This window comes from Ahaetulla prasina, chromosome 14 (genome assembly GCF_028640845.1).
Source record: "Ahaetulla prasina isolate Xishuangbanna chromosome 14, ASM2864084v1, whole genome shotgun sequence".
In the NCBI taxonomy this organism is placed as follows: Eukaryota; Metazoa; Chordata; class Lepidosauria; order Squamata; family Colubridae; genus Ahaetulla; species Ahaetulla prasina.
In genome coordinates, this window is record NC_080552.1 from 15,206,135 (window position 1) to 15,223,929 (window position 17,795).

The 17,795-nt window shown below is 44.0% G+C and overlaps 1 protein-coding gene across 2 annotated transcripts in view; it reads right to left on the reverse strand.

Moving 5' to 3' along the window:
- SNX29 (sorting nexin 29) overlaps nucleotides 1–17,795 on the reverse strand; it is a 179,820-nt gene that overhangs the window by 115,299 nt on the left and 46,726 nt on the right. For both annotated transcript variants that reach the window (XM_058156920.1, XM_058156919.1), the window contains exon 15: nucleotides 4,663–4,769. In XM_058156920.1, coding sequence (XP_058012903.1) covers nucleotides 4,663–4,769 — 107 coding nt within the window. The remainder of the gene's footprint in view (nucleotides 1–4,662; nucleotides 4,770–17,795) is intronic.

Below are 17,795 nucleotides of genomic sequence, written 5' to 3' on the forward strand. Positions count from 1 at the left end.
TTTTGTGTTTCAGCCCAGCTCCAGATTCAAGTCAGCATTCTTGAATGCCAAAACGATTTCTTCTCGTTTGCGGAGGCAGCTGGTGTTTGCCTGAACTTGACTTTTCAAAGAAACATTCTGTGATTGATTGTCTGCTGAACTCCGATACCCACATACCAGATTTCCTGATATAATTATAGGCTATTGGAAGTTCGGCTCTGGAAATGATTTACGTAAAACTTCTGATTTGGATCAGAAGTCCTGTTATTGGCTTTCCCCATATCATTATGTTTAACACATTTCATAACTACATTTACCCATTGTTCGGTGAATCCCTTCCCGCCAGGACAGCTGTACATCAGATATTTTGGTTCGTTAATTATAAGGTGTTTTTGCGACAATAGATATAATCTAGACATTTAATTTTTTTAAAAAATTGAATGTGCACAATATGATCAGCAAGTGTGTGTGTGTGTACCGTTTCCCCAAAAATAAGACCCAACCGGAAAATAAGTCCTAGCATGATTTTTCAGGATGCTCGTAATATAAGCCCTACCCCCCCCCCAAAATAATATATAATAATATAGATATAAGGTAAAGGTTCCCCTTGCACATATATGCTAGTCGTTCCCGACTCTAGTGGGCGGTGTTCATCTCCGTTTCAAAGCCGAAGAGCCAGCACTGTCCGAAGACGTCTCTGTGGTCATGTGGCCGGCACGACTCAACGCCAAAGGCGCATGGAACGCTGTTCCCTTCCCACCAAAGGTGGTCCCTATTTTTTCTACTTCCATTTTTCACGTGCTTTCGAACTGCTAGGTTGATCAACCCTGACTGCTCTTTAGAAGGCCAGATCCTGAAGAGGAAACTCAAATACTTTGACCACCTAATGAGAAAGAAGGACTCACTGGAGAAGAGCCTAATGCTGGGAACGATTGAGGACAAAAAAAGAAGGGGACGGCAGAGAAGGAGGTGGCTGGATGGAGTCACGGAAGCAGTAGGCATGAGTTTAAATGGACCCAGAGGATGGTAGAGGACAGGAAGGCCTGGAGGAACGTTGTCCATGGGGTCGCAATGGGTCGGACACAACTTCGCAATTAACAACAACAACTTCCAAGATAGGCTGCTTTGAGTTCTGACTGGCATATTTTGGGATTGGAAAGTTCTGGAACATGTTGCTTTCCCCCACCTCCCTCCCCCCCCCCCGCCCCCGTGCAACACATCCGATAACTAGAATGCGATTTGAGACAATTTTAAGGCTAACATTCACTGGGGAGTTTGGGTGGGGATTGTATATTAGAAAGGTCCCTTGTTCCATATTCTCTCAGCTCCGAAGTAATTGCTTGCACTCCTTGACGAGCTTAAAACATCCGAGACCTCTGGGGGGTTGGGGGGGTGGAAGAAAATGTAGAATAATTACAAAACGCCGGGATGATAAATCTCAGCTATTAACTAATTCTTTGGATTATCTGCTGATGTAGGCAGGACATCCAGAAGTGTCTGGTATCTTGGAGCTCAAACTTTCTGCAGTGCCTTCACGGTATAGGAAGTTATCGGTAGTCCTTGACTTATAGCCATTCATCTATGTCTAGTTTAATGAACAGGAGGAGTAGGGACTGACATAATAGCAGTGTTCCCATATCTCAGGGGCCTCCAGAAAGAAAAGGAGGGGGGGTCAACTTATTCTCCAAAGCACCTGAGAGAAAGGCAAGAAGCCACGGATGGAAAAAAGACAACCTAGAATTAAGGAAAAAAATTTATTTATTTATTTATTTATTTATTTTATTTAATTTTTATACCGCCCTTCTCCCGAAGGACTCAGGGCGGTGTACAGGCAAAAGTAAAAACAACACAATATACAGATTAAAATACCATTTAAAAATTTATTAAATTAGCCTGAGATTAAAATTTTCCATACTAAAAACCCCATTTAAAATTAATAAAATTTCCCCTTAAAACTAATTTAAGCCAGCCCCGCGCGGATAAAAAGATGTGTTTTTAGTTCGCGACGAAATGTCCGGAGGTCAGGTATTTGACGTAAACCCGGGGGAAGCTCATTCCAGAGTGTGGGTGCCCCCACAGAGAAGGCCCTTCCCCTGGGGGCCGCCAGCCGGCATTGTTTGGCGGACGGCACCCTGAGAAGTCCCTCTCTATGGGAGCGTACGGGTCGGTGGGAGGCATGTGGTAGCAGCAGGCGGTCCCGTAAGTACCCAGGTCCTAAGCCATGGAGCGCTTTAAAGGTCATAACCAACACCTTAAAGTGCACTCGAAAGCCACAGGCAGCCAGTGCAGCCTGCGAGGATCGGTGTTACATGGGAGCTACGTGTAGCTCCTCTATAACCCGCAGCTGCATTCTGGACTAACTGAAGCCTCCGAGCGCACTTCAAGGGGAGCCCCATGTAGAGAGCATTACAGTAATCCAAGCGAGAGGTAACGAGCGCATGAGTGACCGTGCATAAGGCATCCCGATCAAGGAAGGGGCGCAACTGCCGGACCAGGCGAACCTGGTGGAAGGCCCCCCTGGAGACGGCCGTCAAATGATCTTCAAACGACAGCCGATCGTCCAGGAGGACACCTAAGTTGCGCACCCTATCCTTTGGGGCCAATAACTCGCCACCAACAGCCAGCCGCGGCTGCAGCTGACTGAATCGGGGTGCCGGCATCCACAGCCACTCCGTCTTGGAGGGATTAAGCTTGAGCCTATTTTCCTGACAAATGAGAACGATTCATCCGTGGAATGGCTGAATTTAGAGAATCTGTCCTGCTCAGATGTCCTTGGAGAGTGAGCAGGATTGCTCACTCTTGGTTAAGCTCCAGAAGTTGTGGATGCTCCAACACTGGAGGTTTTTGAGAAGAGATTGGGCAACCATTTGTCTGGAATGGTAATAGGATTTCCTGCTTGAGCAGAGGGTTGGACTAGAAGACGTCCAAGGTCCGTTCCAACTCTGTTAATCTATTCCGTTCCGTTCCAATATTCTGTTCCGTTCCGTTCCATTCCATTCTGTTCCAATATTGTGTTCCGTTCCATTCTGCTCTGTTCCATTCTATTCCCAGTCCAGTCCAGTCCACTCCATTCTGTTCCAATATTCTGTTCTGTTCTATTATATTCTATTCCGTTCTGTTCCATTGTATTCTATTCCCAGTTCAGTCCAGTCCAGTCCATACGGTTCCAATATTCTATTCTGTACCGTTCCGTTCCATTCCATTTGTTCTGTTCTGTTCTGTTCCGTTCCATTCGATTCCCATTCCATTCTGTTCCAATATTCTGTTCTATTCCGTTCCGTTCCATTCCGTTCCATTCCATTTGTTCTGTTCTGTTCCGTTCCATTCCGTTCCATTCTATTCCCATTCCATTCCATTCCATTCCATATATTCTGTTCTGTTCTATTCTGTTCCGTTCTGTTCCATTGTATTCTATTCCCATTCCAGTCCAGTCCAGTCCAGTCCATACTGTTCCAATATTCTGTTCTATTCCATTCCGTTCCATTCCATTTGTTCTGTTCTGTTCTGTTCCATTCCATTCGATTCCCATTCCATTCGATTCCAATATTCTGTTCTATTCCGTTCCATTCTATTCCCATTCCATTCCATTCCATTCCATTCCATATATTCTGTTCTGTTCTATTCTGTTCCATTCTGTTCCTATTCTATTCTATTTCTATTTCTATTTATTCCATTCCATTCCAAGACAAAGAAGGGGAAAGGAGGAGAACTACACAATTCAGTGCATCAGCCTTTCGTCTCCCCCATCTTTTACTCTTTGCCCCAAGAGACAAAGGACAACGTGGCTCTTGCCGAGTCTCATCACACCAAGCACTGGGTCACCTCAGAGATCAGCTCTGATTCAATAGGGAGTTTTAAGCCTGATGAACGTCCTGATTCAGTCATCAATAAAGCTCCATTATGAAGAGCAGCCTGAATTGTAAAAGGCTGGCTACAAAGAAAGCCAGATTCAGCTTTCTCGTTCTACGTGGGGGGGGGGTTATCCTGTCCATCAACCCCGGAACAATGGATTTAAATGACAGGAAGGAGGCCTGCCACCGAATTTTAGAGAAAAAGCTTGCTAATGGTAGACATTAAAGGGGACGTGGTGGCTCAGTGTCTAAGACGCTGAGCTTGTCGATCGAAAGGTTGGCAGTTCAGTGGTTTGAATCCCTAGCGCCGCATAATGGGGTGAGCTCCCGTGACTTGTCCCGGCTTCTGCCAACCTAACAGTTCGGAAGCACGTAAAAAAAAAAATGCAAGTAGAAAAATAGGGACCACCTTTGGTGGGAAGGTAACAGCGTTCCGTGCGCCTTTGGGGTTGAGTCATGCCAGCCACATGACCACGGAGACGTCTTCGGACAGCGCTGGCTCTTCGGCTTTGAAACGGAGATGAGCACCGCCCCCTAGAGTCGGGAACGACTAGCACGTATGTGCGAGGGGAACCTTTACCTTTACCTTAAGGTGTTGTATGTAAAATTGTACGTAAAAACATCACCGCCGTGTAATAATCCCTGATCGTTAGCATGCAATAAACCCCCTCTTTTGAAATAGAAGGCATAGAATAGATCGTGCACATGTTTGTAAGATAAATGTTAACCTTCAGAAAGAAACGGTGATTAAAGAATCATTAAATGTTATGACACAAAAGCTGGGAAAAACCGCAGGGAAAGAAAACTTCTTCCACATAAAACCTTTTCTTACCTCAATCAGCTTCCTTTCATAAGAGTTTGCGCGCTCCTCATTGTTTTCCACCTGCTTTTGTTCGGGAATGGAGAATTCACTATCTGCGTTCCAAAGATTTGGCAAGACTGGAAGCAAAATAAAAAAACAGGCTGCCGTCAGCAAAGAGCGATCGGTTTCACTTTCGGATTGTTCATTAGATCAAGCCATTTTGACCTTTAGGAATGCCCAACAAAATCTGATATTCCGAGCCCAAAGTCGTATGCTCAAAATATTCTCAAAATATGTCATAAGTTGAGGACTACAGATAGTCCGCGACTTAGGACAGTTCATTTAGTGACCGTTCCAAGTTAGGACATCACTGAAAGAAGGGACGTACGACCGTTTTCCACACTTAAGTCCACTGCAGGGTCCCAAGGATCATGTGATTTACATTTGGATCGGTGGTGAAATCCAATTTTTTTACTGTGGGCGTGGCTTGGTGGGTGTGGCAGGGGAAGGATACTGCAAAATCTCCATTCCCACCCCACTCCAGGGGAAGGATACTGCAAAATCTCCTTTCCCTCCACACTCCAGGGGAAAGGATATTGCAAAATCTCCATTCCCACCCCATTCTGGGGCCAGCCAGAGGTGGCATTTTCCGGTTCTCTGAACTACTCAAAAATTTCCGCTACCGGTTCTCCAGAACCTGTCAGAACCTGCTGGATTTCACCCCTGATTTGGATTCTTGACAACTGACTCACATTTATGACGGTCGCAGTGGCCTGGGGAGGGGGGGGGGTGTCATGTGATCTCCTTTTGCAACCTACTGACAAGCCAAGTCGATGGGGAAGCCGGATTCACTCAACAACCACGTTACCAATTTAGCGACTGCAGAGATTCACTTAACAACTGTGGCAAGACAAGAGGCAAAACTCACTGACTGAATTTCTCACTTAACAGCATACACGTTTGGACTCCTTTTACAACCTTTTGTTGCCGCAGTTGTTAAGTGAACCAATGCAGTTGTTAAGTTAGCAACACGGTGGATCAGGGAATCGGGCTTCCCCATTGATTTTGCTGATAAGAAAGATGGGAAAAGCGGACCGCCTGACCCAGCTGAAGCCGTCATAAATAGGAACCAGTTGCCAGGCGTCTAAATTTTGGTCATTTGATCCAAGGGATGTTCCAATGGACATGAAAAAGAGACATACGTTTTGTCTTGTCGGTGCTGTTAACTTTGAACCGTCACTAAATGAACTGTTTTAAAAATGTTGGAAATGTCATCAGATACCCGGCTCCTATTACCATATGTGGTGGACGTGCGTAGAAGCTAAAAGATATTGAACTAAAATCCACACGTGGTTGGAAAAAATGATAAAAAAAACATATAGACTTTAAACCAGAGGGGTTTTTTTTTATTGGGGATCATATCTGAAACTTACAATAGAGAAATGAGATATTTGATTGTGAATGTATTAACAGCGGCTAGAATTGTGTTTGCTAGAAACTGGAAAAATGAGGAAATACCACCGCAAGATGAAATTATTAAGAAAATAATGGAATGTGCAGAAATGAGTAAATTGACATTTGAAATTAGAGAACAGGAAGATAAACAATACTATAAGATATGGGATTTATTTTATCAATGGCTAGATGAAAAAATAGCTTGAAGTTTGACAGAGATATTTATAATGTAAGAATTGTTGAAACAAACAAAATATAACGTAATATCATTGGTTTGCATTAAGAAAAGGAAATGAATGATACAAATATAATTAATGTAAATTCTAGTACAATCTACATAAGGCAAGGGAAGAAACATTTAGAATTATACAAAAGATCAATTGAATAAAATATTTGGATGTATATTAGATTGGTAAAATGCAAAATAAGATAAATTGCATGTTATGAATATGGTGAAATTGCACAAAAGCTTTGTAAACAACCAACCGACACATTGTCTGTATTTTGATTGAAGATGTTTTTATGTATATGTCTGTCTAGAAAAATAAAATAAAATAAAAAAAAATGAACTGTTGTATGTCGATACAGAACTATCTGTATTCCTTTTCGAGTTGAACCAAGCCAAAAGGAACAGCGGGGGGGGGTGGGGGGGGTTGCTAAAAAAAATAAGTTTGCTTAACCGAGACAAACAATAACAACGACAAAAATCCCACCCCCTTTGCTATAGCTTAAAGCGATGAAACTCAGCGGTGGCTGTGTTTACAGTATATTATGTGCTTAACCAGATTGCTGAATTAACCCATTTTCCGGGCTTACACAGTGCATCAAATCATACTTCAACCAAATGGCCTAGATTCGCACAAGACGGTAATTCACACTCACACACAGCTGAGAGCCGAAGTTAAAACTAATCACATTCAGCGTGGGTCTATGTTGTTGTTGTTGTTGTTTTGTCATGGTTGTGTATTCAGTGAAGACAAGCACTCTGTGCATTAGACAGAAAGGTGTTTTTTTTTAATTCTGTTTGCAGGGGGGCGGGTGTGTGTGGGTGGGTGTGTCCCAAAACAAAGGAAGGAAAATATATTGGTTAATGGAAGATAAAATGGCAATGTTGAATCCCTGAACAGATAGCCCCTGCTGGCTGCTGACAACTTTAAACCGGCAGCTCAATATTTCAGATAAAACAGCAGCTAAGCAGCGAGCGATGAAATGGCTTACAAGTTCTCTCTCTCAAAAAAACCCCAAGAATTTAAAAAATGGAAGGGCTTGAAGCCCCAGATAGAGAATTTCTCATCTCTGCCCCCCGAGATAAGAAAGGCCTAGAACTTTTGTACAGCTTTGTAGGCCTTAAAACCTGCTTCGATCACGTCAACTCTGAACGTGTCAAAATGCCCCCCCCCCTCCAATCCATCATTTTGGGATGAAAACTAGCCAAGAGGAATGCCACTTCCTGAAGAACGTCAGTAATAAACTTAATGGAGATAATCCAATAATAAAAGTTAAATCATCATAATCCCTCCCTCCTTCCTTCCTCCCTCTGCCTTCCTTCCTTCCTTCCTTTCTTCTTTAAATATCTATAGATTTCCTTCCTTCTTTCCTTCCCTCCTTCTTCCATCTCCCTTCCTTCCTCCCTCTATCTCCTTCTTCCTTCCCTCCTTCCTCCATCTTCTTTCCTTCTTTGAATATCTATAGCTAGATTTCCTTCCTTCCTTCCTTCATCCCTCCCTACATCTCCTTTCTTCCTCCCACACTCCTCCCTCCATCGTCCTTCCTTCCTTCTTTCCTTCCTCCCTCTGTTTCCTTCCTCCATCTCCCTTCGTTCCTTCCTTCTTTCCTTCCTTCCTCCCTCTATCTCCTTCCCTCCTTCCTCAATCTTCCTTCCTTTGAATATCTATAGTTAGATTTCCTTCCTTCCTTTTTTCTTTCTTTCCTTCCTTCATCCCTCCCTACATCTACATCTTCCTTCCTTCCTCCTACCCTCCTTCCTCCCACCCTCCTTCCTCCTTTCCTCCTTCCTCAATCTTCCTTCCTTCCTTCTTTGAATATCTATAGCTAGATTTCCTTCCTTCCTTCTTTCCTTCCTTCCTCCCTCCCTACATCTCCTTCCTTCCTCCTTCCCTTCTCCCTCCATCTTCCTTCCTTCCTTCCTTCCTTCCCTCCCTTCCTCCCTTTACAAACAAAGCAGTCATCAATCAGTTTTTTCTCTTTTAAGTATGTCTGTAGATCTCTTGGACCCATTCTTGTAAACCAATACAAAGTTTGAGGACCAAAACATTCTTTGTCAGCTGGCCAAGTATAGGTATGAAATCCAAACTAGTACAGTATTCAGATCATTCACTCTCAGGCTATCTGTGTCAGCCTCACAGGGTTCAGCAGGTAAGAATCAGACACCAATGAGCCAATTCCACTTCACTGTAAGGCTAAATTGGCAGGATCCCTGCCTCCTATGCAGCTCAAGAAACTAGGGAGGGTCCCGCCTGATCCTCTTTTCTCCACCCATTTATGCAGCTGCAGGCTATGCTGTCTCTTATCTCCCCGTTCCCTTGGCAGCCTCTTTTTGCTCAGTCACCCAAGATCTTCCTCACGTGCCATGGCAATCTGGAAGCTTCGTTGCCTACATTGTACACCGAAACTCGATTTAAAACTGTACTAACAAACAGACCGAAGGCAGTGCCAAGTTTAAGCAAATGTACTTTGTTTTGCAGCTGCTGGTTTGGTTCCAAGCCAAATCGCTCAGCTAGCTGTGTGAAGGTTTCAGTGGGAGGCAATGACAGCTTAAGCACGCAATATGTATGTGCACACAGTCAGTGGGGGAATTAAAAAATTTTTACTACCTTCGGTGGTTCTGTGGGCGGTGGGTGTGGTGTGGCTTGGTGGGCGAGGCAGGGGAAGGATACTGCAAAATCTTCATTCCCACCACACTCCAGGGGAAGGATATTGCAAAATCTCCATTCCCAACCCACTCCAGGGGAAGGATACTGCAAAATCTCCATTCCCAACCCACTCCAGGGGAAGGATACTGCAAAATCTCCATTCCCACCCCACTCCTGGGGGAAGGAAACTGTAAAATCTCCATTCCCACCCCACTCCAGGGGAAGGATGCTGCAAAATCTCCATTCCCACCCCACTCCAGGTAAAGGATACTGCAAAATCTCCATTCCCACCCCACTCCAGGGGAAGGATACTGCAAAATCTCCATTCCCACCCCACTCTGGGGCCAGCCAGAGGTGGTATTTGCCTGTTCTCCGAACTACTCAAAATTTCCGCTACCGGTCCTCCAGAACCTGTCAGAACCTGTTGCTGAATAGCATCCCTACACACTCTGAATAAACACAAATATGGTTGGAACGGACCCTAGATACCGAATTAATTCTGGCTAAACAAAAGAAGGTCAAATCAGCTGGACGACACTAGAAACAAAGCTTCCTCCAAACCTCACTGCATAAAAATATAAGGCTGCCCAAAACTGCCAAGGAAGCGTGGTTTCCCTTTGGCTCCATATAGAAAACAAAACTGCTCCACGCCATTGATCAGGGTTGTCTTGGGAGCCCACGAGGACCTTGGGAGCAAGACATTCAGAAACTCCAAACAAGCATCTGGTGGACCTCAGATAAAATAACTGGCAAACAAAAATGGAAAATATGAACACTGCAAGGTACATTTGTCACACTCCTGCACAATTCTTTACTTTTATTAGCAATGGCAATAGCAGTTAGACTTATATACCGCTTCATAGAACTTTATAGCCCCCTCTAAGTGGTTTACAGAGTCAGCCTATTGCCCCAACATGCTGGGTCCTCTTTTTACGGACCTTGGAAGGATGGAAGGCTCAGTCAACCTAGGATCGAACTGCTGACAGTCAGAAGATTTAGCCTGCAATATTGCATTCCAACCACTATGCCACCATGGATGGATGGATGGATGGATGGATGGGAGGGAGGGAGGGAGGGAGGGAGGAAGGAAGGGAGGAAGGGAGGAAGGAAGGAAGGAAGGAAGGAAGGAAGGAAGGAAGGAAGGAAGGAAGGAAGGAAGGAAGGAAGGAGAAAAGGAAAAGCAATAACTTAAGACTTATATACCGCTTCACAGTGCTTGACAGTCCTCTCTAAGCAGTTTACAGATTCAGCCTATTGCCCCCAACCATCTGGACCCTCATTTTACCCACCTTGGAAGGATGGAAGGCTGAGTCCAACCTTGAGCCTGGTGAGATTTGAACTGCCAAACTGCAGGCAGACGGCAGTCAGCAGAAGTAACCTGCAGTATAGCACTCTAACCACTGCACCACCAGAGCTGCTAATAGCAATAGGACTTAGACTTACATACTACTTCACAGTGCTTTACAGCCCTCTCTAAGCCTTTTACAGAGGCAGCCTATTGCCCCCAACAATCAGGGTCCTCATTTTAACCCCATCTCAGAAGGATAAAAGGCTGAGTCAACCTTGAGCTGATCAGGATTGAACTCCTGGCTGTGGGCAGACTTAGTCTGCAATGCTGCATTCTAACCACTGCGCCACCAAGGCTCCTAATGCAACATCCAATCAACCACAGCAATAGCAATAGACTTATATACCACTTTATAGTGTTTTACAGTCGCTCTCTAAGCGGTTTCCAGAGTCAGCCTATTGCCCCCAATAATCTGGGTCCTCATTTTTACCAACCTCGGAAGGATGGGAAAGGCTGAATCCAACCTTGAGTCTGGTGAGATTTGAACTGCCAAGTTGCAGGCAGCCAGCAGTCAGCAGCCTGCAGTACTGCACTTTAACCACTGCGCCATCGCGGCTCTTATTCTTAGATGAAGAAATTTGACTAAGAAAATACTAGGTGAGAAGGCTTCTTCAACGCCCTTTTAAGCAGAGACACAAAACTGTTTATGTAAGCCCAGATAAACGATCTCCTCCACATTAGCCTCCTCTTCCAAGTTTAAAAGTTGTGAATCCTACATAAACCTGCTGGAGGTGAGAGAAAAAGTTCAGTAGAGAGGTAGAGGTCTCCTTAGGAAGCTAGAAAGAGCAGAAAGGAAGAACTGTTCCAGCTTGTTTTCTAAACAGTTTTTCCCCCCACCGTGACAACTATGTTATGATAGGCCACCCACCTCAGTGGCAGCTATTTTGAGAGAAGACCCACAGCATGCTCTCAACATATCAAGAGCAGAGAGTTGGCGATACAAGAAGATACTTTTGTAAGGGAGATATAGGGGCTTGGGCAGAAATTTTGGAAACTAGGCAGAGGAAGAAGGTAGAGATGGGAGAAATACCTAGATTGAATAGCCAAGAAGTAGATGCAGACAGAGTGTTGTGTCTTGCCCGCCCTCAGAGCAGCCGGGGCCTTCTTATCTGCTCCCAAACACGGAGGAATGTATGCCTCCCGGCCCAAGTCCTGGCTCCATGCCCACACAAACTGCAGAAGAAGGAGCATCTCCCTCCCCCAGCCCTGACTCCATGCCCAGGCAAACGGAGCAGCTAGACCCCTCCCCCTCCTCCACAGCAGGTGAGCCTGAGGAGGGTTTACTCCCAACAACAGCTGATTGGAGTGACCCTCGCATCAGAAGATTGGAGAGGCGGAGGCAACAGAAGGAAGGGAGGGGCAGGCCTTAATGAGTGCTGAGTCATGGAGCCACACCCCATGGCCTATATAAAGGATCTGCTTTCTGGCATTCTCTGAGTCAGGCAAAGTCTAAACATATCTTGCTGAAGTCACTTACTGGTCTCCTGCCTGCTCTGAGGACTTTGCTAGGACTTTGGGCAGAGCTGCAGAGGCAAGCCTGATTCGGATTTCCCTGACCCGGCCGTCAGCGGAGGAGTGGGACATGACACAGAGATAAAGATCCAAGAGAAGAATATGGGAGGCAATTCGGGAAAAAAAGCATAGCAATTAAAGTATTGAAGCGGGCAAGAGACGATTGGATAGATGATTTCTCTTTTTTTTTGTTCTGATTTGCCTTACTTTTTCTCTCTCTTTCCTTTCTTTTCTTAGGTAGGTGACATGACTAGACGTTAGGTAGGATAGAAAGAAAATGTCTTTTAATAAAAGGCGACATGATTAAAAGTTAGAATAAGAGATAGAAATAAGAGAAAGGGGGAATATTAGTGTATACACTTTTATATAATAAAATAAAAGCAATAACAAGAGAAAACATGGAATAATTGAATAATGACCCATTATTCAATTATTACAACTTAATATAAATGTGTATTATTAGTATTAGAAATATATACGTTGGTTGAACGTAATTGCCATGATTAATTCTACTAGTTTTATTTGTATTAGAATGTATGACACCCAGGTGCCACACTGTTCATGCATTGAAACATATATATAAAACAAAATAAAAAACTTGAAACAAAAAAAGAAAAAAGAACCAAGAGTTGTGGAAAGCTCTGGCGATATGTTTACAGATGCATTTAGTGGACGTTTCTTCACCAGGATCTCAAAACTGCATCCAGATAGAGGGGAATGATGAAGGATCTGGTCTACCTTCATCCATTGAAACCTCCTTGAAGATTCTAGGACCAATCATTCTTTCTCGGCCCATCCTACTTTAACAAAATTGTTGTTGTAGGGAAGGTGCGACCGGTAAAACTATTTGAAACTAGATACGTACATGCTATGGTTTTCCCAGTTGCAATGGATGGCTGTGAAAGTTGGACCATAAGGAAGGCTGAGCGCCAAAGAATTGAGGCCTTTGAACTCTGGTGCTGGAGAGGACTCCTGCGAGTCCCGTGGACTGCAAGGCGATCCAACCGGTCAGTCCTAGAGGAGATCAACCCTGACTGCTCTTTAGAAGACCAGATCCTGAAGAGGAAACTATCGTGTCCCACTCCTCCGCTGACGGCCGGGTCAGGGAAATCCGAATCAGGCGTGCCTCTGCAGCTCTGCCAAAGTCCTAGCAAAGTTCTCAAGGCAGGCAGGAGACCAGAAAGTGACTTCAGCAAGATATGTTACTTTGCCTGACTCAGAGAATGCCAGAAAGCAGATCCTTTATATAGGCCATGGGGTGTGGCTCCATGACTCAGCACTTATCCAGGCCTGCCCCTCCCTTCCTTCTGTCACCGCCGCCTATCAATTCTTCTGAAGCGAGGGTCACTCCAGTCTGCAGCTGTTGGTAATTGACCTTCCTCAGGCTCACATGCTGTGGGGGAGGGGGAGGGGTCTAGTTGCTCCATTTGCCTGGGCATGGAGCCAGAGCTGGGGGCTGGAGGTACTTCTTCCTCCTCAGCCTGTCTGGGCATGGAGCCAGGGCTGGGGCCGGGAGGCATACTAGGACATTCCTCAGCGTTCGGAAGCAGATAAGAAGGCCCCGGCTGCGGTGAAAGCGGGCGAGACACAACAGAAACTCAAATCCTTTGGCCACCTAAGGAGAAGGAAGGACTCCCTGGAGAAGAGCCTCATGCTGGGAACGATGGAGGGCAAAACAAGAAGGGGACGGCAGAGAACGAGGTGGCTGGATGGAGTCACTGAAGCAGTCGGTGTGAGCTTAAATGGGCTCCAGGGGATGGTAGAGGACAGGAAGGCCTGGAGGAACGTTGTCTATGGGGTCACGATGGGTCGGACACAACTTCACAACTAACAACGACATGTACATGCAAAGAGTGGACTTCTTGGAGAAGACTCTCATGTTGGGAAAGATTGAAGGCAAAAAAGGAGAAGGGGAGGGCAGAGGAGAAGATGGTTAGATGGCTAGACGTTTTAATGTTTGTCATTGTTTTAATAGTTTTCAGTCTTTAAAGATGTCTATGGAGATTCTCATCAAAGTCAAGGTTGTCCCAAAGGCGCTTTTTTCAAGAAGCTGAAGAAGCTTCTCGGATGAGAAGCGAAACGTCTTCAAAGAAAAACCAGAAAGCCCAGTTGCCTCTTGAAAAAGCCCCTTTGGGAGTGTTTAAAGATTTTTTTATATATATATATATATATATATATATATATATATATATATATATATATATATATATATATATATATATATTTAACAGGGATAGAAAAAATATATATTGGTTCTAGAATTCTTACAATGTTTGTGAATGAAGAGATCTCATAACAATCCATGTTATGCTGAGACACTTCCTGCCTCCATATTAAGTCCCAGAATCATGATATCTTAAATTCTCTTCGTCTTTCAATAATGCAGGAGGAGAAAAAAGATGCTAATTAGAATAGAATAGAATAGGAATAGAATACAAATAGGAGTAGAGTAGAGTAGAATAGGAATAGAATAGAATAGAATAGAATAGAATGTTTTATTGGCCAAGTGTGATTGGACACACAAGGAATTTGTCTTGTGCATACACTCTCAGTGTACATAAATAGAATAGAATAGAATAGAATAGAATAAAATAGAATAGAATAGAATAGAATAGAATTTTTATTGGCCAAGTGTGATTGGACACACAAGGAATTTGTCTTTGGTGCATATGGTCTCAGAAAAGAAAAGATACGTTCATCAAGGTACAACATTTACAACACAATTGATGGTCAATATATCAATATAAATCATAAGGATTATCTAACTGATTAGTCAGCAAATGCTACTCATTAATTAATTACCGATCAGCTACTAATTTTTGATGGAGAAGGGCCGCTAATGAAAAACTCTACGCCGATGGGTCTAGCATTCTGAAGGACAATCAAAAGGATGAGGCTAGCTGACAGAGTCAAAACACATTATCTGTATATCTACAAGAACTTAGGAAATAAAATAAAATAAAAAACCCAGAAAAACTGCTCTATTGACTTTCAATTCAACATCCAAGAGGATGTTTCTGTAATGGTATGTGGGAATGACCTTGAAAGACAAAAGGAACAAATGCTACCTAGGCAACATTCACATAAGGGTTGTGGGAGCCTGCAGCTGCGTAACAGACAGAGAAAGAAACATAGAAAGGGACCGGTCTTAATTTACCAGGCTATAAAAAGAGACGGCGGGAGACTTGTACTTTCAGACTGTAGATTTCAACCTATAGGTGAGCAACAATAGAGAAACTATACTGAGTCACTCCTCTTGTCCTCCTTGCATCTGACGTTAATCTTTCCAGACTAAAGCCCAATCTGCATAACTATTAGGCATATATTAGGTCCTTGGTGCTCCCTGAGTTTGGTGGCTTTCTTGCAGATGGTTAATCAACCAAACTATCTTGACAGGCTTGAACATTGGGCGCTATCTAACAAAATGAAATTCAGCGGTGGTTCTACATCTAGGCAAGAAAAACAAAATGTGCAGGTACAGTGTAGGTGGTACCTTGCTCAATAGTAGTCACTGTGAGAGGGATCTTGGAGTCTTAGTGGACAACCATTTAAATATGAGCCAGCCGTGTTGCAGCAGCTGCCAAAAAAGCCCACCCAGTTCTAGCCTGCATAAACAGAGGGATAGAATCAAGATCACGTGAAGTGTTAGTACCACTTTATAATGCCTTGGTAAGGCCACACTTGGAATGCTCCATCCAGTTTTGGTCGCCACAATATAAAAAAGATGTGGAGACTCTAGAAAGAGTGCAGAGAAGAGCAACCAAGATGATTAGGGGACTGGAGGCTGAAACATATGAAGAACGGTTGCAGAAACTGGGTATGCCTAGTTTAATGAAAAGAAGGACTAGGGGAGATATGATAGCAGTCTTCCAGTATCTCAGGGGCTGCCACAAAGAAGAGGGAGTCAAGCTATTCTTCAAAGCACCTGAGGGCAGGAAAAGAAGCAATGGGTGGAAACTAATCAAAGAGAGAAGCAACTAAGGAGAAATTTCCTGACAGTTAGAACAATCCATCAGTGGAACAACTTGCCTCCAGAAGTTGTAAATGCTCCAACACTGGAAGTTTTTAAGAAGAGGTTGGATAACCATTTGTCTGAAGTGGTGTAGGGTTTCCTGCCTAAGCAGGGGGTTGGACTAGAAGACCTCCAAGGTCCCTTCCAACTCTGTTATTCTATTCTAGTCTAAACTAGGTAATATCTAGATAAAAATTAGGGACGTTACCTAGTTTAGGTAATGAAATATCTGCAGGAAAACCACCAAGCTCAGAGAGTACCAAGGACCCCTTATTTCAACCCTGAGCTACAAACATTCTCCTTTCCTTTACTATTAGTCACATCCTGTGTGTTAGGTGCAAGGAATCGGGGTCATACATAAAGCTGCAGCATACATGATTTACTGAAGCCTATAGATAAGAATCTAGATCAACTAAAGGTCAGGACTAAATTGGTGCTAAGGGATGCGGTGGCTCAAGGGCTAAGACACTGAGCTTGTCGATAGACAGGTCGGCAGTTCAGCGGTTCGAATCCCTAGTGCTGCATAACGGGATGAGCTCCCGTGACTTGTCCCAGCTTCTGCCAACCTAGTAGTTCGAAAGCATGGATAAAATGCAAATAGAAAAATAGGGACCACCTTTGGTGGGAAGGGAACAGCGTTCCGTGCGCCTTTAGCATTGAGTCATGCCGGCCACATGACCACGGAGGCATCTTCGGACAGCGCTGGCTCTTCGGCTTTGAAACGGAGATGAGCACCGCCCCCTAGAGTCGGGAACGACTAGCACATAAGTGCAAGGGGAACCTTTACGTTTAAATTGGTGCTAGATAAGAGTCAACAGAATTCAAGGGAACTCGACTTGGGTCTCTTGGGGAAGTGCAAGGACTCTAAACTGATGAGATGTTTAACTCCACCAACCCAGCTTGCTGGACTTGGGTCTCCTGTGGCAATGCACGGACTCTAAGCTAATAACACATTTAAGTCCACCTTCCCAGCTTGGCCTGCTCTTCCGTTAGATCTGAAAAATTAGGGAGCGTCCACCTAGGCTCTTTTCGTGCATACGAAAGTTTCCAGGCTGCTAGCTCCTTGGGCTATCCCACTCCGCCCCACATCCCACCACAACTTTGGACTCTTTTCCAGGGGTCTTTTCTTTCTTTTCTTTTCTTTTTTTTTTTTGCTTTTTTGACTGGGCTGATTCATATGCCAACCCAAAAGAAGCAAAACTTTGTTGAGCCTTGCTCAGCGGCAGTTGATCGCATCCCTGCATCCAGATGTGTCCCTCACAGAAACCCGCCCCGAATATTTTAAAAAAGGAACGGTATTTTTGAATCACATATGCAGCATAAAACACACACAGTTCTCAAGTTTATTTTTAGTATCTGCAGTGGAAATTTAGTCCACAGCTGGGAAAAGGCAACTAAAAAGCAGGGTGCAAAGCCACTCATTTTTAGAAAGGTTTTGCAATCATTCTGTTGCCACCTCCTCTCTCTCTCTCTCTCTCTTTTTCCCCCCTTTCTATAAAATCTGACCATCCCACTCAATTTCTCTGGTTATTGTGCCTTTGTTTACATATAATTCTAACACAGCAGAATGCAGCAGCCAAGGTTTTCCCCTGCCGTAATTATACGAATCAAAAAAAAAAAAAACCACCAAAAAACCAGCCAGCGTCTAATGAAGGATAATTTCTCATATTATAGGCAGCTTAAAAATATCCTCTTCGTGTATAATTTTTTTTTTAATACAAGCCAGCATAATGAAACGGTTGAACACCTGTATTTCGGCCTTCATGGAGAACTTAATCAAATCCCTGCAGACCCAAGGGAATAAAAATCACTTCAGTTACCCCAAAATTATGGTCCATAAATTATCGGTAGGTCACGGAAAGATTGCCCAGGAATTTAGCGTATTTTTGTTCACCCTTGTACCACAGACAAACATGACGTTTGTTAGGAAATTGTTATTGCCCAACTGGTTGGCCAGGAAATA